The 23,024-nt window shown below is 34.4% G+C and overlaps 1 protein-coding gene and 1 pseudogene across 4 annotated transcripts in view; one reads left to right on the plus strand and one right to left on the minus strand.

Moving 5' to 3' along the window:
• The first annotated feature begins 12,491 nt into the window (after positions 1-12,491).
• The window catches only part of LOC149579561 (SNARE-like superfamily protein), a 53,418-nt gene continuing 42,885 nt past the window's right edge, over positions 12,492-23,024 (plus strand). For 2 of the 4 annotated variants that reach the window (XR_016352364.1, XM_089785889.1), the window contains exons 1-2: positions 12,493-12,945; positions 17,409-17,523. Coding sequence is in view for 3 of the 4 variants with exons in the window: in XM_089785889.1 (XP_089642015.1) it covers positions 12,731-12,945; positions 17,409-17,523 (330 nt within the window). In the remaining variant the exon portion in view is untranslated. Of the gene's footprint in view, positions 12,946-17,408; positions 17,524-23,024 lie in introns of all 4 variants that reach the window. The other 2 variants (XM_089785897.1, XM_089785884.1) reach the window with 2 other exon arrangements.
• Positions 14,785-16,929, minus strand: LOC149579562 (uncharacterized; annotated as a pseudogene).

Genomic DNA, 23,024 nt, shown 5'->3' on the forward strand with positions numbered 1-23,024 from the left:
GATTTTCAGGGTTTGGAGAAAGAATATATGTCCCACAAATATTAGATTAGGCAAGGGGCACTGAGAGGACATTTGGCCACGAGTGGAAATTTAATGCTACTCATAGCCTCAATTAGGAAGCCTTTAAGAAGCAAGTCTTTAATTCCAAGGCCATAGACATATACATGTTTCTATGTAGGGTTTTTGGTGAAGATGAGAAAGATTTCATGCCCATAAAGTTTGTGTATATGACGGTTCAAATTTCATCCTTTAGGGTTGATGTTATTTTTCAATTTTGCATATTTTCTTGCTGAAGAAATCCATGTGGGATTGATAGGGATTTCTAAAGAAAAATTTGAAAAAAATTTTGGTCTCTACTCTATGCTAATGCATATGATTCTTTTTAAGGGATTTCAATATTTTGAGAGAAAAATGGAATTAACCAGAGAGCATGAAGAAGAATCTCTACCAGTCCAATTGTGGAGTGCAGATATGACTTGGGATGTAAAAGAGGCTAGCTTTGTAAGATTTGACATATACTTTTCATCTAGGTTGAGGATCCTCTTGTCAGATGATAATCCTAGGATACCCAAATTATTATTAGATTTTATTAGACCCATGGATTCCTCTAACAATTTGAAAATGTCCTACAATTAGGTAGACATTATTCCATATCTAGTATCTACTATTTTTAGGGTATATGGATTCCAGGGAACCCACATGTGCTACCATACCAAGTACCTTTTAAGGTAGGACTAGCTGAAATTTTGTGGCAAATAGGTGGGTTAGAAGAGGCAGAGCTAACTGGTAGATCAATAGGTTTTATTTTTCCATCTTGTACTGTGGCCCATCAGTTTGTAATTACAAAGGGTGGATGTATTTTTCTTTATAAGATATTAAACCCTTATAAAATGATAATTTCTCATCCCAGATTTAATGACAGTGAGTGACGCAATGAAGCCTAGTGGGATTGATAAAATGATGATCAATTGGTCCAAAAACCCTCTTTAGTGAAGTCTTCCAACCAAGTGTCTTGGTAAGATGATCAAAATGTGCAAGCACCAATCACAAGTGCTTCAAGGATGATATTAGGTTATTGCAACCCTGCATCCAAATAAGGAAAACCCTAATCACTAGGGAACCCTATGAACAAGACAACTTATCACAAGTTTCCCACAATGCACAAATTGACTCAATTTGGTAAAATAACCCTAAACTTCATGAAATGACTAGGGGAGAGACATGACTGGTGATAAAACAAAGTTTGAACATATGGAACAATGTGATGGTGGAAATGTACGATTTGGAAACAATGAACCATGTTACATAAAAGGAAAAGGTTGTATTTCTCTAACTAATGAACTCTGATGTGATAATGCTTATTGGGTTGAAGGACTGAAACACAATCTACTGAGTGTGGCATAGTTGAATAACATTGGATTCAAGGTATAATTCATGAATGGGAAGCCCAAGATGCTAAATGGAAAAGGAAATCTAGTTGGGTTTGGTAATCAAACAAAAGGTAACTTATTCTACCTAGATCTAAGTGAAAGTTTAGTTTCATTGCTCAAGTAGAAGAAAGATGGTTATGGCATAAAAGGTTGTGTCATGTGAACTTTGATAACCTAATCAAGACAAGCAAAAACAAAAGAGTAAGAGGTATTCCTAGTTTGAGGAAACCTAACATGGGCATGTGCAAGAATTGTCAAATTGGTAAGATGAGCAAGACAAGTTTCAAGAGCAAGAACTATCATTCTGAAGAAGTCTTGGAGCTGGTTCATACAGACCTTTGTGGACCTATTGGCATAGAGAGCTACATTAGAGATAAGTATTTCATTTTATTTGTTGATGATTATTCTAAGATGATGATAGTAATGTATTTGAAAGATAAGTCTGAAGCTTTTCAAAAGTTCAAGTGGTATCTGGCTAGAGTTGAGAAGGAAACAAGAAAGAAGCTAAAATGTTTGAGATTAGACAGAGGAGGAGAATTCATTTCTAATGAAATTAATAAATTTTGCATCGAGGAAGGAATCAAAAGACAAGTATTAGCCCCTGATACACCTCAACAGAATGGTATAGCAGAAAGAAAAAATAGATCAATCATGGATTGTGCAAGAACCCTGATGATAGAAAAGAAAGTTGCAATCAAATACTGGAAGGAAGGAATCAATACAATAGTTCGTACCTTAAACAAAGTACAACTAAAGAAAGACTAAAATCAAACTCCTTATTAACTATGGAATGGCTATAAACCTAATGTAAGTTACTTGAAAGTATTTGATAGCAAATGTTATATCCTGAAGGAGACTAGGAAAGATAAATTTGATGTCAAAAGTGGTGAAGGCATATTCCTAGGTTACTCTAGCATAAGTAAAGCATGCAAGTGTTTGAATCTAACCACTCATAAGATCATATAAAATGCACATGTAAAGATTGATGAGTTTGCAAAAAAGAGTGAAGACGAAAGCAACAAAGAACCTGAATACTACAAAAAGTTTATCTACTTTGAACCTGATGCATTGCCTAATCCAATTGGAAGTCAACAGACTTCACCTCCTGAGTCCCCAAAATCTCTAGAAGCACCTAAGTTGTAGCAAATGCAACCCGAGTCACAGTATGAAGGACCTGAGTCGTAGTTAGAGGCTACCGACTTGCAACCAATGCAAACCAAGTCTGAGTTTGAAGGACCTGAGTCACTGATAGTGGGACCTAAGCATGATGCAAAAGATCATGATGAGGAAAGTGGAATGAGTTCTAAATCCAAAGTGCCTATATTAGCAAGATATGTTAGAAGGCACCATGCACCTGAGAAAATTATTGGAGACAAGACAAAAGGTATAATGACAAGGAACAAATTGAAAGGTACATGTTTGCTTATTGGATTTGCACCTAGAACAGTTAAAGATGCTTTGGATAATAAAAGTTGGATTGAGGAAATGAATAAAGAGATAGAATAGATAGAAAAGAATAAGACATGGACTCTTGTTCCTAGACCCAAGGATAAGAATGTAATTGGCACAAAGTGGGTTTTTAGAAATAAGCTGAATAGAGATGGAGAATTTTCAAGAAACAAAGCAAGGTTAGTATGCAAAGGTTATTCTCAAGAAGAAGGTATTGATTATGGTGAAACTTTTTCTTCTGTTGCAATATTAGAAGGTGTTAGGACTCTACTTCCTTATGTTGCACATAAAGGATTTAAAGTGTATCATATGGATGTGAAATTTGCATTCTTTAATGGAATTGTAGAAGAAGTCTACATAGAGCAACCTGAAGGTTTTCTAGATCCTAGCAAAAAGGATATGGTTTGTAAACTACACAAAGCATTATATGGTCTCAAGCAAGCTCCCAGAGCTTGGTATGAAAGACTTCATAATTATTTGATGAAGATTGGTTTTCTAAGGACAAATGATGACAACAACCTATACATCAAAGAAGGATTAGACAAGAAGATTGTGTTGGTATAAATATTTGTGGATGATACAATATTTACTGGAAATGATGATTTGTGTAAATCTTTTTTAGAGGAAATGAGTAAGGAATTTGAGATGTCAATGTTTGGAGAAATCAAATTCTTTGTTGGCTTGTAGATTCAATAGAAGAAAGATGGTATCTACACTCAATCTAAGTATATCAAGGAGATACTGAAGAAGTTTAGAATGGAGGATTCAGGATGAATCAGAACACCTATGTCTATTGGACATAAGCTTTCCAAAAATGATGATTCCAAGAAGGTAGATCAGACCGCATATAGATCATTGATTGGTAAACTGTAGTATGTAGTAAATACTAGGCCTATTATTGCTCTTGTAGTTGGTATGGTGGCAAGATTTTTAGCTAATCCCAAAGAAAACCATATGATGAAAATCAAGAGAATCATGAGTTATCTAAAGGGTACTGAAGATTATGGATTATGGTACAAGAAAGGAGGCAATTTAAATTTGAAAGCCTTCACTAATGCAAATTGGACAGGAAGTGTTGATGACAGGAAGAGCACTAGTGGTGGAGCATTCTTTCTTGGTAAGAGATTAGTGTCTTGGACAAGTAAGAAGTAAAATTGCATCTCTCATTCTACAAAAGAGGCAGAGTGTGTTGCAGTAGTAGTCAATTGTTCCAATATTGTTTGGTTCAAATAACTGTTGGCAAGTATGAAGACATAAATTAAGGATCCAGTGGTTACCTTCTGTGATAACACCAATGCAATCAATATATCAAAGAATCCTATGATGCATACCAAGACCAAGCATATTGCAATAAAATATCATTTTCTCAGAGAACTGGTGCAAGACAAAGAAGTCAGATTGGAATATGTAAATACTAAAGAACATTGCAAACATATCCACCAAGCCATTACCTAAGGATGCATTTTTGCATCTAAGAGGTAAGTTAGGGGTTATTCCCTATCTAAAGCTCACTAAATGAAGTTTAGTGATGCATCAACCAGAGCATGTTGAAGATCCATCAAGTTGATGCAGTAATGAAAGGGAATATTGCATATGAATATGTATATCAGGTACATTGGAATTCACTGAATATTATCTTTGGCATAAGATGTCAAAGAGGGAGAAGTATATTATCATATCACATAAATTTTGTTTGAAGATGTCAGAGAGGGAGAACCTATGAAAGATGTCAAAGAAGGAAAACTTGGTCTAATATCAAAGAGGGAGAGTTTGCTATCAGAAGAAGATGTTGAAGATAGAGAAAACTTGGAGAGTTTGTTGACAGAGGGTGAAACTGAAGTCAGAGGGAGAGGTTGAAGTTGGAGGGAGCTCACACTGATAGAGGGAGTTCTCATGGATGAGAATCATAATCAAACTAAGGATATTATCCTTACTTTTCTTTTTCTCTAAAATTTCATTGTATTATGACATGTTGTGTTGCCATCAATGCCAAAGAGGGAGATTATTGAAAATAATTGATCAATTGTATATTGTCTTTGATGTTACAAAAAATGTCATATCTTTGTTAGTTAGTGCATGTCGAGCTCACTTAGGTGATGACGATAATTTCTTGTGTTTGTCGAGCATTCCAGTGTTTGCCAAGTTCAGAAGGCAATGTCTACTGAGTTCATTCAAGCGCTTAAGAGAAGTTTGTAGAAGTTCATTGTTAACCGAGCTCACTCGGTTAACAAAGGAAAGTTGGATGGAACCAAAATTAACCAATCTCACTCAATTACCAAAAGAATTTTACAAAGTTGCAGTGTTAACTGAGTTCACTTGGTTAATATAGGAAAATCATTTCAATGTTAGTGTCTACTGAGTAGGGTCGGTTAACAAAAGATTTTCTTGTTTTGACATATTGAGTTTAATGGAATTGTTTGTTGGTTCTAGCCGACTGAAGAGATGAAGTATTATTGTTATAAGTTGTATTCAAGTTGACTTGACAATGTATATGATATAAGGTCAAGTTGAGGATTGAATGTGTGGAAGATAAGAAGATGCTTAGAGGAAGTGAAATGGAAGGATAAGCAAAATATCCTTGTTGGGCGATAAAGATTAATATGATCAAGAAGGATCAAGTATTCAAGCCTAAATTGAGATTTGAAATCAGCAATATAGTTGCATCAACAATCAGGTCATTTCATTCTTACTTTCTAACCATTGTAGTAGTGTATCAAATCTCTTAACAAAGTTAGCTAACAACTATTTGCCAAATCCTCTAACAAGGTGGCATTTCTAGATTTAAGTGTCTAAAGACCTCTAAAAAGGTCACTCCTAACAGAGTCACACCTAACAGTGTGTTTTTTAACCTTTAATAGGGTCGGCTCCTAATAGGGTTCACTTCAGAAGAGTGAAAAACAATAACTAGTTGCAATTGGTGGTTTTTCCCAAATTGGGTTTCCTTGTTAAATCTTGATGTCACTTGTGTTCATGCTATTTCTTTTATGTGTATGCAATTAAGTTAATTAAGTTTAATCACACTTAATATCTTAAGATTTGCATGTTCAATATTTGTCAAGTTACAATTGGTCATTCAGTGCTTTCTGAGTTACAACATATTGTTAGTGTTAACTAAGTGCATGTGTGTTAACTGAGTAACAATAGTTTCAACAAAGTTTATGTTTTGTACTGACATCTAAGGGATCTGGGATTTATTTTTGTGGTAACCGATTCAGTCCTCCCCTCTTAGTTACTCCTCTTATATTTCCAACATAGATGACAATGATTCTTTTGCTTCTTCCATTCTTTTTTCTATTATTCCCCATTTCTCACTTTCATTGTCAACTTATGCTTTTAACAATTCAATTGCATAGACAATAATCTTTGTTTCATATCCCAATGAATCAACAAACATAACTTTAGGTACAACTTACTCCATACAAGTCTTATTGCTCTCTACCATAAAACATATCTACTTCTTAAATATGTCCATAACTTACTTAGGAATCCTAACTCTATACTTCATTTCAGTTTGGAATGATCTTATAAAATTGTTTATTTTCATGATCATATACTCTTCAAGTATTTTTCTATTTAAATAACTTACTAACTCCATTGTACATTTATTTGAATTCCATTCCAATTTTGGCATACTTGGGAATCTTTTCATAACATGTAAGAAAAGGTATGTGATTATGGATCAAAATCTGAAAGTTGCATATTTGTTCTTCTTAATTATCTCTAGATTGTCAAAAAATTGTTGCTCTAGATTCTCACAAAGATTAACCTCAACTCTATCAACACACGTCTTATATGCAACATTGATGAAGCCTACAAATACATTATCCTCTCTTGAAATCATTCTATAGATTAAGATTTTACTCCCAAATCTCACATCATCATGTTCAATTAGGTTTAGCATCATGCCTCTCCCATTCCATTGATTTAAGTTCTTTTATTCATTTCAATTTTGTTCAACATTAATTGTGCTAGTACACAAACTCAAAAAGATGATACTGTAACTAGTAGATTAAATTCCTTTCTCAAGATCACATATGATCTTATAATTTTATATGTTGTTGGTAGTAGCTTCTAGACATCATTTCTATGCTCCTCTTAAGAGCTTACAACTTTATCTCATCATTGGCAATAGCTTCTAGACATCATTTCTATGCTCCTCTTAAAAGCATACAATTTTATCTCATCATTTCAGGGACTCATGGATTTCTGGTGTAGTATCCCCTATTTTTTCTAATGAAATTGATTGCTCACCTTGATAGGGGTTAATGAGTTACTGCAAATGACTTCAACTTCTTCTCAGGTGTATCACTTTTCTTCTTTTCAACTCATACTTGTGTGCTTGCAGGTGTCTTCTCCTTAAAAAATGTTTCATTGAAACTTTCTATTTGCTCTTTTACACTTTATTTGTCTCTCATTATTACTTTCACTCCTTCTGACATTGTTGTTTGTATTCCTTCTATAGTTCATATTTTGTAATCTTGTGTTATTTGTCATCTTATTGCTTCCAGAACCATTGAATCTGAAAAATCTTGTTGTATGCCTAAGGTTGTTGCAATTATAATAGGCCATGACATTGTTTCCATATCTAGGTCCTAATTGACTTATTTGTAATATGCAATCTCTAGAAATATGTCCAAAATTGTTTCATTTATAACAAATAACTCCATTTCTTATGACATTAGTTTCTCCAATAGTTCTACTAGTTGCAGGGTTAGTATCTTGATACATTCTATTATTATTACTAAATCTAGGTTTCCTGCATTCATTACCTTTATGGCCATAATCAAAGCAATATAACAATAACCAAAGAAAGGGTTAGTATACTTACCTGTATAGTCCTTCATGTGACCAATTTCATTGCATGCAAAACATCTTCCATTGAATTGTTTCTTCATTTCTATAGGTTGTTCAGATTGTTTAGGTACTTCATTGTTCAGATATTCTTGTTGTTGTTGAAGTTGTTGGATCGCTAGATCTAGTTCCTGAGTATCTTCAAATCTCTTAGATGATTCTCCTTCATAGTAGCCAATATCGGTTATATCACCTTTAGGTCTTTGTGCTATTATGTTCTCATTAAGTTTTTCAATGCTGGAATACAACTTCTCAAGATGTTTCTTTGTTTGTGTAGGCTTTCCTTTAACAATTGTGTTATATTTGTCAAGTTATGTAAATTGTAGCATTATAGATTCAAGTTTAGATGTCACCTTGGTAAGTTTGGATTTCAGATCTACATTCTTAGATCCCAAATTTGATTGACTTTTCTTCTCATCTTCCATCAATCTCATCTTAAGATTTGTGATTTAAGTTCATGCTATAGAATCTCCTTCGCCTTCTTAACCTTAGAAACTACATCACTATCCTTGTTATGGTCATTTGAAAATTTCTTCTTGGATTTAGTAGATTGAATATGCTCTTTCAACTTCTGAATAAAATCTTGTACATGTTTAAGTTTGATCTTCAAGATATCTCTTTCTTTTGTGATTAAATCAAGTTCCTCAAGAGTTTCCTCTAGGTTCTTTTGTAACTGATCCATACCCATAGAGATCTTACTCAAGCTATTATGACTTTCCTGAGTAATTGTGCTTTGATACCAATTTTTACAAATAAGAAATACTTGGGGCGATGGGGGTTGGATGAATCAATATTTCATAAACTTTTTCCCAACGATGGATATCTTTAACAATCTTTAAGCATGCATAAATGGTTACTCAAGCTATTATGACTTTCTTGAGTAATTGTGCTTTGATACCAATTTTTACAAATAAGAAATACTTGGGGCGGTGGGGGGTGGATGAATCAATATTTCATAAACTTTTTCCCAACTATGGATATCTTTAACAATCTTTAAGCATGCATAAATGGTTAAACTGAATAGTAAATATGACAACAACAAAATGTAACTCATGACACCATTGTTTGTTAACTAGGGAAACCCTGGTGGGGATGTTACCCACAAAATGGTCCACTAATCAAAAGTGTCTTGTGAAAGATATTGACCTTTTTAGGTGCCTATTACATCTGTATAGTGTATCTTTCCTTGTTAGAGGACTATGCCTTTTTACAAGCCTCAACCTTATTAGGAGTTGGTATTTCAATACAAAAGTAGCAAGATGAACCCATTGCTCAAACATGCATATACAATGATATATTTTGTATACAAAATGTATAGATACAAAAACCTTTATGATGGTGTTGATATCTTCAATATCTAATTTGTCCTTTGTAGCTCTCTTCACAAAACTGATCATGCATCTATATTGTACTATTCTAATATCAAATTTTCATCAATGTTGATCATACAAAGTGCACAGTACAACATTATAACATTACATTTTCAATGTGACACTTTGTTAAAAAAAAAAGGTGTCTTCTTTATGTTGGAAATATAAGAGGAGTAACTGAGAGGGGAGGGGTAAATCCGTTACCACTAAAACAATTCCAAATCTCTTAGATGTCAAAACTTATTAACTAAAATCCTTGCACAACTCGGTTAGGACTAGATATTCACTATTACTCGGTTAATAAAGTAATCTTGTGATATTAATATGTACTAATCTTTAGTAATTTAGCTGCAAAAAGATAAATCAATAAGAAAATAACATGAACACATGAGACACCAAGATTTAATGTGGAAACCCAATGTGGGAAAACCACCAATGCAACTAGTTACAACTTTTCACTCTTCTGAAGTGAGCCCTGTTAGGAGCCAACCCTGTTAAAGGTTACAAAACACACTGTTAGGTGTGACCTTGTTAAAGGATTTGAATCACCTTGTTAGGAGTGGCTGGGTTAGAGGTCTTAAGACACTTCAATCTAGAAATGCCACCTTGCTAGAGGATTTACAAAATGACTGTTAAGTCAACCTTGTTAAGAGATTTTTTCACTACTAGTACAATTTTTTATAGAAAGTATCAATGATTGACCTAATTAATGGAGCAACTAATTTACAGATTTAGATTGATGTTTTGGTTTATCCTCTAGATCCTCCCTAATCAGAATATTCTTTGCATCTCTTTGGATATTTTTCTCTTAATCCTTCTATATTCACATCTTATCTTCTTCCACAACTTCCATATTCCAATCCACAACTTGACCTTTCATATTTATGAAACCCAATATCAAGTCGGCTTGAATAGCTTTACAAATAAGCAATTAACATCCACTAATTTGGCTTACATAAAAATAATAATAAACAAAACTATTCTGTTGTAGGTCGGCTAAGATTGAAACTGGGTCACTTGGTTACCATTGAGTTCCTTGGTAACCAACCTGACTCGGCTTACACTGAACCCCTTTGGTAATCGACCTAAATTGGTTAACACTTGAATCCTTCAATGACTGACCTAGTTCAGTTTGCACTTGATCACTGAACTTGGCTTCTTCTCAACTTCTGCTCAACTTATACTAGAGTCTTCTGAGCTTGGTTACTACTAGTAGTGCTCGGTTGGAGTGTAACATTTGTGTAACATCAATGCCAATATACAATTGAATAATTGTTTTCAACACTTTATACCCAACTACTTAATCAATCAACCTTCATTCCTTCACACATTTCCCAAAATTACTTTTTTGTAAGTGAGGATTAACGTTTAGGATGTCATCCTTATCTTGTTAAGTCAATCCCTTAACCAAAATGCCTTCACTAGGTTATCTTCTTTGTTTTGCTTGTATATTTTGTACTTTGTAAAACTCACCATAACTATGCCCGTACATTGAATAATCTTTAGTGCTCTTAGACACATGCTTAATACATCATAACCTTGCTTCCCTCAACTGTGCATAACCACATCTGCTTCCAATAAATTGTGCTAAACCAAAATGCATAACTGTTCATAATTTTCCTAAATTATACTCAAAATTTTCTAAGTTTAATCATTCACTTAATCTAATATTTTTCCGTCTTCATAACATGTATACGTTTCTATAAATGACAAACCTATATCATCCTTACATATTCTCCTAGCCAAATTGCCAACAAAACTTATTGTAAATCATTTTAACAGGGTGAACACTGTATTAGTGGGATTAAATATCTTAATAAAGTTGTCTTTGAAAGAGTTGTTGATACTCCTAACAGGGTACTAGACACTTTTAATAGGGTGTAGTCATTCAGAAGATGACATTATTGTAAGATCCTAACAAGGCACCTTATATCTGTAGTGATGAGTTGTGGGAATCATCCCCACTACAATTTTTCCCTCTAACCAAGGAAATTTTAGCGAGACCAAAATCTTGTGTTATGTGTTTATGAGTTTGATGTTTACTTTTTTTTTTTTACTACACATTGCAGTAAATAACATCAATATAGAGACTATTGGTAATACTATCAGTTATAGTAGCAGATATCGGTGAAAGTGATTAATAATTTATCAATTTGTATTATGAAAAGTAGTTAAGATCAAGTTTTATGCGCTATTGATTCACCCTCCAAACCTCCTATTTACCCCTTAGTACCCTACCTAAAACTTACCAAAAATGTAGGAATTTCAGATTATCTACAAATTTAAAGAGCTATTATGTAGGAGTCTAAGTAGTTTGAGAAGAAATTTGAGCTCGTGTGGAACAGGAAACCCCATTGATGACTATTGACGTTGTGATACAAAAGGAAAGCTTGTCATTTCCCCACCCAAAGTTGGACAATCATTTAGAAAGCTTGGGTTTTCTAATCAATATAAAGGATCCAAAGGAAAGCTTGTTTCACCCAAAGGAAAGCTTAGCACGTTTTCACCCAAAAAACCATAGTGAAGATAATCAATAATCTAGTTGTTGTATACAAAAATAAAACAAGTACAGGATTTAGCACAAAAACTCACGATGAAACCTAGAAGATCTGCTTTAAAAACTCCTTGTAGAGATGGCTTTCTTGTGATTCCATTAATCAAAATTTCCCCTATATTGCATCTGCATTGTTGGAAGATTTGAAACTAGAAAATATCCTCATTTTTAGAGAAAAATACCTAATAAAAATGATGATGAAAGGCATTGATAGAGATAATTGTGAATGAGAAGTACTTGGAACAATGCCCCACTGATCTTTTGTGCAAATGTCTGAGAATGCGAGGGAACAATGGCTCTGCAAATTGCTGTGTGAACAACTAGAAACAATAGTCAACAAAAAACCTTCCCACTTGATAATGTTCCACAATTTTTTTTTTTTCCCATGATAAACTTGGCTAATGTAGACAAGCATACCCAACGAGGGATTCAATTTGGTTTAGGAAAATATGGAATTGGAATTGGTTATACCAATTCTACGTTTTGAGTGGAAAGACCGACATGCCCATTTTGAGGTAAAATTAGAATTTGTAATTTCAAATTCTACTTTAATTTTTAAAAACAAATGGTAAATTCCAGAATTCCATATTTGAGCTTTCCAATTCCCCTTTGGATTTTCCAATTCCCCTTCAATTCCTACTACCAAACTAAAATACTTCTTATTATTATAAACAAATTTAATATTTACGATTTTTTAAATAATTATAATTAAGAAATATTTCATTGACCTCATTTATGTTGTAATACAATCAAGACTAAAGACTGATCATTAAAAACAAATCTAATATATTACAATGATCACTTCCTAAATCTCTTAAATAAAAAATGAAGGGGTCATTTGAAAAGAAGGTTTATTCAGCTGTTATTAATTGAAGTTTTTTCGGGTATATTATTTCATTGAAACTCCTCGATCACCAAAAGAAGATCAAACGGAGTTTTTCCGCCGAGCTCGGTGTTCAGTAGCCAAATTTACAAACAAAAAATTACATTAAGCATTATTTCCATTAATACAATACCTGTCAGACAGGACTGTAGCAGAACAATAATTCTCTGCGTACGCGTTTGAGGCTTCCACAATGCAGTTCTTTGGAGGATCAGAGATGCCGACTGCAGCACCACCCAGCAGCAATAAAATGAGGTACATGTATGTTTTCAACAGGAATGGAGTATGCCTTTATTACAGAGAGTGGATGCGCCCCCACACAACTCTCAGTCCTCCGCAAGACCTCAAGCTTATGTTTGGACTTCTCTTTTCCCTCAAATCCTTCACTGCAAAGATGGATCCAATCAGGTATTAATATTTATCAATATACGCATCCCAATTGCATTGCACTTTGTAAATAAATTATGATTTAGTGCAATTGAAATGATTTTGCAGCAGACCAAGCTCAGGAATTTTAGGGCATTTACAGTTTCGATCAAGGGCATTGTTTGTATTAACTTTGTACTTTTATTTTGGATTTGTCTGAAGAAAACAATGACGTCAAGTAATTTGGGTGCGGCATGGTGGAATAGGGTCCGTATCTAGGGGATTTTCGTGGGCAAGGGGGATGTATATATGGTCTGACATGATAATATTTAGTAACAGCATCCAAAGATACTCTTTGATGGCTGCAAGGCATATATGTACAAATTTGTCTACTGAGCATTGTATATATTTTTTTTAATCAAATGCAATTTTTAGTTGGCATGATTATCTGTATCTATATCTATCGGCTATACAGTACCACCTTTAGTTAGTGTTACTCGACTATAACGGTACATAGTTTAAGATATTTTGATACACATTAGAAAAATAATCATCAAAGTATCATATGAAATAGGGCATAGTTTAAGATATTTTGATACACATTAGAAAAATAATCATCAAAGTATCATATGAAATAGGGAAATCTGAATTACCTCTGAAATTTGTGGAGCGAAAAAAAAATCTTACTTGACATCGTTATGGTTGGATTATGGCCGTGAATGCAAGATGTCTATGATCGATGCACTGGTTATGGGAAAGCAAAGTTATTGCATTTATTTTGAAATTCCTTTTAGACTATATTGCACCATTTTTGTAAAAATAGCAGAAGCTTCCTAATTAGATCTCTATCTTGAACAATAATAATCTTTAGGAACATGCAAGTTTAGTGGTTTTGATGTTAGCAATCACCTGCAGAAGCTTCCTAATTAGATCTCTATCTTGAACAATAATACTCCTTAGGAACATGCAAGTTTAGTGGTCTTGATGTTAGCAATCACCTAGCTCGTATTTACACTCATTTTCATCATTTTATCTGCAGCCATCTGTATTTCTGCTAGCTGGAGGATTGAAATCATAGAAAATTCTCATTTTTTTTCCATAATATGGGAAATTTATTGCAAATTCCATGCCTTACATTATCTTTTTCATGTTCAAATTATGGACACCATTCAATGACATCTCACTCATTGTTTGCTCTCACTGTTTCATTATTCTGTTGTATGATATTGACTCTTGGATAACATGGTATTCCCATTTTATTTGAGCCTGTTTACGTTGTATTGCCTCATTTTTCTTTAGATTGTAATTAGAAATCAAAAAAGGAACAGTTGGATGACATAGTACTTCCTTCTAATGCACAAAACTCTACATGTGATTACAACATTTCAGATAAATGTACTTGGTACATGAATTTCAGGAAAGCGGATACATCCATATCAAAAAGGTAGCCAATAACTCCACAGAACATCAAAGACACCATTTAACTTGCCCTCTTAAGATATATGAAGAAAGATAAGGCAGATGCTAAAATTCAGTCCATGGTTAGAAGCTTCTCATGGCTGTCATGATCTTCATAATTATCAAGTAATATTTTTCCAAAAGAGGTCATCAATTCTCTGTTAAAGAGCGCAAATTCTCATTTGAATTTTGGACCCATTGAAAGCTTTTGAAAATTGAACTTCTGATAGCTCAGAGCTCATTCATACTGACATGCAGTGTGTCTGTGAGTGCCCGCTAATACAAAATGCAAAGAAAGATAGTAATATCTTTGCAACTCCTTCTTATGCTCATATTACAAATTGAGATATAGAAAACTTTCATGTTTCTAAAAGTGATTGATAATAGACCTATAAAAACATGATAACTTGGTCATTGTTACATTTACTCCAAGTAACACAAAGGCTGAGTGATCTTACAAAAGTATCCCTCATCCAACTTCAACACCTCAATTCTAGCAAGTATAGGATTCAATGCATGATCAACCATAGAAAACTCACATCCGGCCAAATACTGAGTAAGATTCAATTAATTTTCAGAAATAGTCAGTAAGCTGGTAAGCTCATTCTTTTTGAAGTCAAAGTAGTCTGGCCATTCAATCTTTTATTCATATCTACCGCATTTTTTGGAGTTGACCATGGTGCTTATCTACAAGATCCGGAGAGTTTGCAAGGCAATAAATTGCAACTGCTTTTTGAATTTGCTAAAACAGTGAATAGCTTCATTTCAGGAAGAGACTTAAATTGAAGAATTTCATGCCCCAGGAATTAAACTTCTTCAGCCATTCTGGAACCTTTTTCTGATCTATTCTATCACGGGCGAGAAATCATTTAGTTTTTAAACGATATATTACTATTAGAATAAAAAAATAAAGGAATTGCAAAATTGACCTTTTAGTTAAGCTTCTGAAGATAATTACAATTATATATAATCGGCAGTAAAAGAAACCACACTTAATGTGGACAGAAAATCTGATCATCGGTGACTAGAACAGGAATGCTTCCAGTAGGATTTAATCTGAAATGCTCTGCATCCAAGTTCCTTGCATTGAAATGATTTATTTGATGCAAAAAAGACAATCTTTTTCCATATCATCATGAAATCTGTATTTTGGCTGTCAAGTGATGGATGAAGGTTTTAAAATTCCATTGTTTTAAATGAAACACACAAATGAAATAACTAATAAGCATTGATGATCTAGAGTTACTTGTGACCAATTCTGCAAGATGCTTGTAATTACTAATACTAAGAGAAAAAAAGATGAACTCAAGAAATAGATCTTCATTGATGACTTAATTTCTTCAGTATATGCAATTATAGATTTTTTAAATGATGAGCAGTGGGTACTTCATTAATAGGTCTATTCAATTATCATGTGCATAAATTGGGTAAGCTTTATAACTTCATAACAGCTTGATTATCAAAATTAATTTTGCCTCGATGTTGCAGCTTAATAATGTTGGATTACCAATCCCTGCAATTTGCATGTACAAAAATAAATGAACAAAAAATGTCACAAAATAGCCATTGTGGGAAATCCTGAGCAGAATTTTAACAACAGACATAAGTACTGAACTGGTGTAGTTTTTGATGCCAGTATGCGGATAATGTGCTGTTAATGTGCCAAGACTGCTTTACTGCTGATTACTTTACACCCTGTGGGCCGTTGTTTATAGGGACAGCACCCTTGTTTTTCTGCTTATTAATATCAAAAACATATAGAAGTACAATTCAGTGTTACCTTAGCAATGACTTGATTGTTATTTGTTTGAAAAGTTCCCAACTAATAATTCTTAATAGTAGCAATGCAAGAAAAAATGCGATCATGCTGTGATCTATGAAGTAAAGGACAAGCTGTATAAAAAAGACTCACGAAGAATCAACTCAGAGGTACTAATTGTCAGAGGAAGCAGAATTTTCAACATCCTGAGAAAGAAACTGATATTCAAGAGCAAGTAGCTTAGAGATGGAGCAACCCACAGGCAACATCTTTACAGTTCAATTATTTTGATTATTTATTTTGAGCTTGTGAGTTTCATATTTCAAAAGCTAACCCATGATGGATAATAGTTCCTGTTCTGGAGCAGAAGAATTTTCATTAAGGAAGTTTCTAATTTGCAGAATCCATAGTTTACAAATTCCAGCTAACAATGTTCATTAGTTGGTTACATTGCTGTTGGTGCTGTAAATATTTAACATTTCTCAGCATTTGCACGAATTTGGAGTCCAAAACTGAAACCATTTGCACTAGAATTCATTCTTCAGGAATGTGGTGTATGAACCTTCTTTAGTTGCCAATAATGCTACCTCTGAATGTTCTGATCAGTCCCTTGCACATCTGGCAAAGACAGTTGAGCAAGAACCCTCTACTTGAATCTGTAAAATATTAGTCTGAATTAATTGAATCAAATGGCTGTGGCTGTTGTCTCTAGGTGGAACTTGTTGGTGTCTTTAGTTTTTACAGTGTTGGGTTGTTTTATTTCTCTTTTATATGTGCCGTGCAAAGGAATGTACCTGTAGCCTGGTCATATTGGATATGGCATGGCATTTGCACCCTTGATATGCATTTGATCAAACTTATTATTTGGAGCTAGAGTTAGGATTAATTTGCAGAAAGCCCCAAAAATTGCTGAAATACTGATTTCCACTTTTGGTCATACAGTGAGGTTTGTGGCCTTTATGGACAATGGGAGAGCTACATTCCATGATTTGGGAAACTCCTGAATAAAAATTAGTGTGCCCTCAACAAAATAGAAGATATACAATTGAAACAGCTCATTATATTGGTTACAAAAATAATACTATGCCAAGTACACAATATTTAGTCATTGCATGATACCATTCGTTTTAGCTTTCAACTTGTGGCTGGACACATTTTTCATTGCCAGTCATTATTATATTAATTCCAGCTGTTTCTTTCAGAAATGGAACTTATATTTGGTTATTCCTTTTCCTATTTTGCAAATTATATTTGTACTCATCCTTTTCTTGATTTGGTTGCTATGCAGTGCTAATAAAGGTAACCTGGGAGTACCTCAGCTTCCTGGCCAAGGATGCTCTTTTCATAGCTTCCGTACCAACACATACAAATTGAGTTTTATGGAGACTCCATCAGGAATTAAGGTGCGTAGAACAGAACATGATTGCTTGTCTATAGGAGTAACTGAGATTATACACATCTTAAGTGTGTAGATTTTGTATTTGCATTCAAATGCCTGTTAAGGAATATGGATCAGTGATAGAAAAATAATACCCTTTAATTTCAGTGTATACCAGATAAGAACTTCAGACTTTACCACAGTCTCAAATATTCTTCCTTAAGTATATAGTTTATTGTTACTGATTAATGATCTCAGTTTTGATCTGAGAATTCAATAAGAACAAAACTATATATTTAGAACAGACTCTTGCAATTCCTTAGTACTGTTGACTGATGAGTAATAGATATATGAACTATCAAATGCTTGCTGTGATAATTGTATTGCCACTGTGATTGATATATTACCCAGCAAGCATTGATGGTTCAATATATCTATTAACATTGAGAGTTATATCCATGTAGGGGCATGACTCTACGTGGCTTATGCCACGTAGGGTCATGACCCTACGTGGTCATAACTGATCATCACTTAATCTGCCATCGATAACAATAACACACTGTTTCATATTGGCACTTATCATGCTTGGGTGAATATACTATACGGTGTCTAAACTATCAAACATGACTTAGTTTCATGTCTCGACATGTTAGAGATTCATGATACCCGATCATTCGGTAAGTATAAATACAGTCATCATTCTGCTTGTAGGCAGACAGTAATATATTAATATTAATTTGTTCATTCAATATATATATATATACACACACACTCACACACACATATATGTATATTGAATTATAATATATTATTCACTTCAATCTGAATGAAGCTATATTCTAAACACTTCCTTTTAGCAAAAGCGGATTGAATCTCATAACAATGTTTAAGACCAACATCCTAGAGGTATTCTTTTGATACGTGCATTTGCATCAACTTTGTAATGCTTACCAATAGTTGTCCATCTTGACACCTTAGCTATCATGACCTGTGAAACATCTCGGGACAACAAATTGATGTAGTCTGTCATGATGATGGATCAAGAACTCAGGAGCAACAATCTTAGTACCATGATTTCTGGCACATTTCGGGACAGCAACTTAATGTAGTCAATCATGGAACGATTGTTATCATGATCTCCGCATTTCAGACAACTTCTTAATGTAGTCTATCATGATAACAAATCAAGAACTTAAACACAACAATTTCAGTATCATGATTTCTGGCACATTCCGAGACATCAACTTAATGTGTCAATCATGATACATTAGTTATCATGAATTCCAACACATTCTGGGACAACAATCAATATAGTCTATCATGATAGCAGGTCAAGCTATTGCTAAGGTTGTCACCTTACAATAATGACCTAACACATATATCAACTGAAAGATCGTCACCTTTCATGACATAATTCACAAATGCAATATTGCAACTCACTTCACATTAAATTATTCATGAATATATAAAATTACATATAATTGAAACTCAATCTGATAAATTTCAATTACAATTTAGTCATACCAAGTTTACCTCTAAAGTTCTCAACTTTCAACTTGGCAAGAGGCTTAGTAAGTATGTGAGCATTTTGCTCTTTAGTAATGATGTAAACCAATTGATAATATTTTTGTCTACCATATCTCTTATGTAGTGGTAGGAAATTTCTATGTGCTTGGATTGATTATGAAAAACTGGATTTATCGATAGTTTAATGCAGCTTTGAGTATCATAGTGTATAATTGTGGAATTCAAGGACTTCCCAAATAGCCCAAACAGTAACTTCTATAACCATATTGCTTCTTGCATAGAGGCAGCTATATATTTGGCTTTAGTGGAACTTTGAGCAACTGCTGACTACTTCTTGCTAAACCAAGATATTATAGCAGATCCAAGACTAAAACAACATCCTGTAGTACTTTTACAGTCGGTGGAACTATCGGCCTAGTCAGAATCTGAATATCCCTGAAGTTGAATCTCAACATTGTCATATTTTAGACCAAATCCAATGGTACACGTAAGTTTCTCAAAATGTGCTTGGCTGCCATGTGATGAATTTTCTTAGGCTCACACATGAATTGACTTAATGCATTTGTTGCATAGTAGATATCAGGGCGAATATTCACCAAGTACATTAGGGATTCAATTATTTTGTCGGTAGTATGTAGGATCTGTAGGTTTAAGCTTATGAAGATTCGTTTCCATTGGTGTGGACAATGGTTTGCAGTCCATCATTTCAAATTTTGTTAGAATGTCAATAGTGTATTTTCCTTGATTTAGGAAAATGTAGTTCTCCTTTTGCCATACCTCTAGACCAAGAAAATAGTGTAGGAGACCCAAATATTTCATATCAAATTCAGATACTAGATCCTGTTTACATTTTACAATAAGATGATCTTCCCCCTATTATCAATAGGTCATCAACATATAGAACAAGAATTAGCATGTCACCTTCTGATATTTTGAAGGTTATATTAGGATCAACTTCATTTTTAGAGTATCCTAGTTTGGTGAGATAATTATCAATCCTTTCGTACCAAGCCCTAGGGGTTAGTTTAAGGTTGTAGAGAGCCTTCTTCAATTTACACACATAGGAGTTCTTGTCATGAGTGACAAAACCTTCTGGTTGTTCTAGATATACCTCTTCATCAATTACACCATCTAGTAAAGTAGTTTTTATGTCCATTTGATGTATCTTCCATCCTTTGGATACAAAAATAGCAATAATGGTTCTTACGGAGGTGTATCGGGCAACATGAGCAAATGTCTCTTCATAGTCAATTCCAGCCTTTTGAGAAAATCCCTTGGCAACGAATTTGGCCTTGTGTTTTTCATTACTATCATCTGGTGCATGTTTGATTTTGAATAACCATTTAGAGGAGACAACTGATTTGTTTTTGAGGTCTAGGTACAACATCCCAGACATCATTTTTTACTATAGATTGATATTCTTCAATCATTGCATCTTTCTAGGCTAGAAATGTCAGAGCCTCTTCAACACTTGATCGTTCGGATTTGATGAGTTCAGATGTGAGAGAAACATAACATGAATGGCTTCTAATTTTATTACTTTCTCTAAAGATTTCATTAGGTGCTACATTGTTTTCTTCAAACATCTTTCTTGCCCATAGTGGCCTCTTTTTGTTTTTAGGGTTTTTAGTATTTTTAGTATGAGATGGTAGGAGTTCATGATCTTCTGAACAGTTCTCCCTTTGAATCTTCTAATGCAGTAGTTGGATCCTCATTAGACTCTTCAATATTTTTGGAAAGGTTATATGCAGTATGTTCTTCGAATTTAACATCTCCGTTGATTCGATAGATCTTTGTCCTAGAATGTAAACTCTGTAACCTTTAGAGGATTCGCTATACGTAACAAATATGCCTTTCTTCCTAGAGAGTTCTAATTTGGACCTCTTTTCTTTAGGGACATGTATATATATAGGACAACCAAAAATTCTCAGATGACTTACATCTAGTTTGTTTCTCGTAAAAGTTTCTTCAGGAGTTATATTCTCTAGGATTGAATGTGGACATCTATTTTGGATGTATACTAATATATTTGAGGCTTCAGCTCAGAATGAGATGTGTATGTTTTGATCAATCATCATGCCTTTTGCGGATTCAATAAAAGTTCTATTTTTCCTTTTAGTTACTTCATTCTGTTGTGGATTATAAGGTATTGTATACCCCTTCTTAATCCCAACGGAAGTACAAAATTCTTTAGAGTTTTAGAGATGTATATAGCCCCATTGTTAGATCTTAAGGTCTTGATTTTCTTCCTAGTTTGATTTTCCACTAAAGTACTATCCTAGCCTGTTGCTTCTTACTGGTCCATGTGACTGCATCGAATCCAAAACTGAACGCATATCTAGATGTTGACTTTTTATCATCAACAGAGCTTGCCCAATCTAAATCTATGAACCCACTGAGTTTAGGATTAGAACTTCGAGAATACAAAAGTCCATAATCTGAAGTGCCCTTTACATAAGGAAGCACACACTTTGCTGCCATCAAATGATCAGCCTTAGGAGTTGTCATAAAGCGTGAGATATAGCTGACTGCGAAGCTGATATCAGGCCTAGTAGTAGAGAGGTAGATGAGGTTGCCTACTAGTTGCCTATATGTAGTATCATCAACGGAAGGAGAATCAGACTTTGTTGATAACTTGATACCTTTCTCCATAGGTGTAGATGCAAGCTTGCAATCCTGCATACAAAATTTGTCTAACAGGGCCCTGGCATATTTGGACTGAGAGCTGAATATACCAGAAGATTGTTGCCAAACTTCAACACCTAGGCAATAATGCATGAGCCCAAGGTCAGTCATATCAAAAGACTGGCATAAATTCTGTTTGATTCCCTAAATCAAAGGTGTCAAACTGCCAGTGATGATTAGATCACCCACATAAATAACCAGAAGGATGATGTCACTGCCAGTAGTCTTAACGTACAGATTTGAGTTTGAAGAACTCCTCTTGAAGCCTTGATCACTGAGGTACTTATCAATTTTTATGTACCATTCCCAAGGGGCCTGCTTCAAGCCATACAGAACTTTGAAACCAGGTGGTTGTGTCATGTAGACCTCTTCATGGAGATCACCATTCAGGAAAGCACTCTTGACGTCCATCTGATGGACCTTTCAGCCAAACTGTGCTGCCATGGTCAGGACTAATCTGATGGTGCTCATCTTTGCACTAGGGTGAAGGTCTCCTCATAATCAATTCCCTAACGCTGAGAAAAGCCCTTTGCCACTAAATGAGCTTTGTACTTATCCAAAGTACCATCCGATTTGTATTTGATTTTGTAGACCCATTTGCAGCAAATGGGTTTTTTCCCTGGTGGAAGATCATAAAGAACCTAGGTGTTGTTCTTCAACAGGCTTTGGTGTTCAGATGTTATGGCCTATTCCCACTCTAGAATTCCTTTAGTTTCAAAATATGTTTGAGGTTCAAACACACTGTGAATGTTGGCTATGAGAACAAAGTTAATAGACTCTGTAGTTTTGCTTTTTTTCCGAGCAATTCTCCCATCAATGAGCTCACCATCATGAAGATCAGCAAGTGTCTTAGCCCACCACTTAGGCCAGATAGGAGAATGACCAACATCACTATCAGGAGATGCGTGATGATTAGGTTCCTCATCAAAAGAATCTAGATCAAACTTAGGCGAAACATCTATAAATTGAGGTGATCCTATAGGAGAAGTCGAAGATGTCTATACAGGTATCACTGGTATAACTGGAGCTGCAAGAGTTATTGGAGCCGTCCCATCAGATGGACCTAATGGAAGCCAAACTCCCAAATAATGAGCTTTCATAGGCTGGTCTGTTGGATCAAGAATAGGAGAAACAGGCATGAATGTCCTCACTGCTCATCAAAGACTACATCTCGTCTGTAGATGAGACGAGATGTCTCAACATCGATCAGGCGGTAGGCTTTGTGAAGACTACTGTATCCAGTAAGCATGTGTTTTTGACTCTTGGCATCCAACTTGGTGCATGACACATCAGGGATCCAAACAAAAGCAAGGG

The sequence above is a fragment of the Cupressus sempervirens genome, chromosome 1, assembly GCF_028749045.1.
Source record: "Cupressus sempervirens isolate cs-2001-9-10 chromosome 1, ASM2874904v1, whole genome shotgun sequence".
NCBI classification, from domain to species: Eukaryota; Viridiplantae; Streptophyta; class Pinopsida; order Cupressales; family Cupressaceae; genus Cupressus; species Cupressus sempervirens.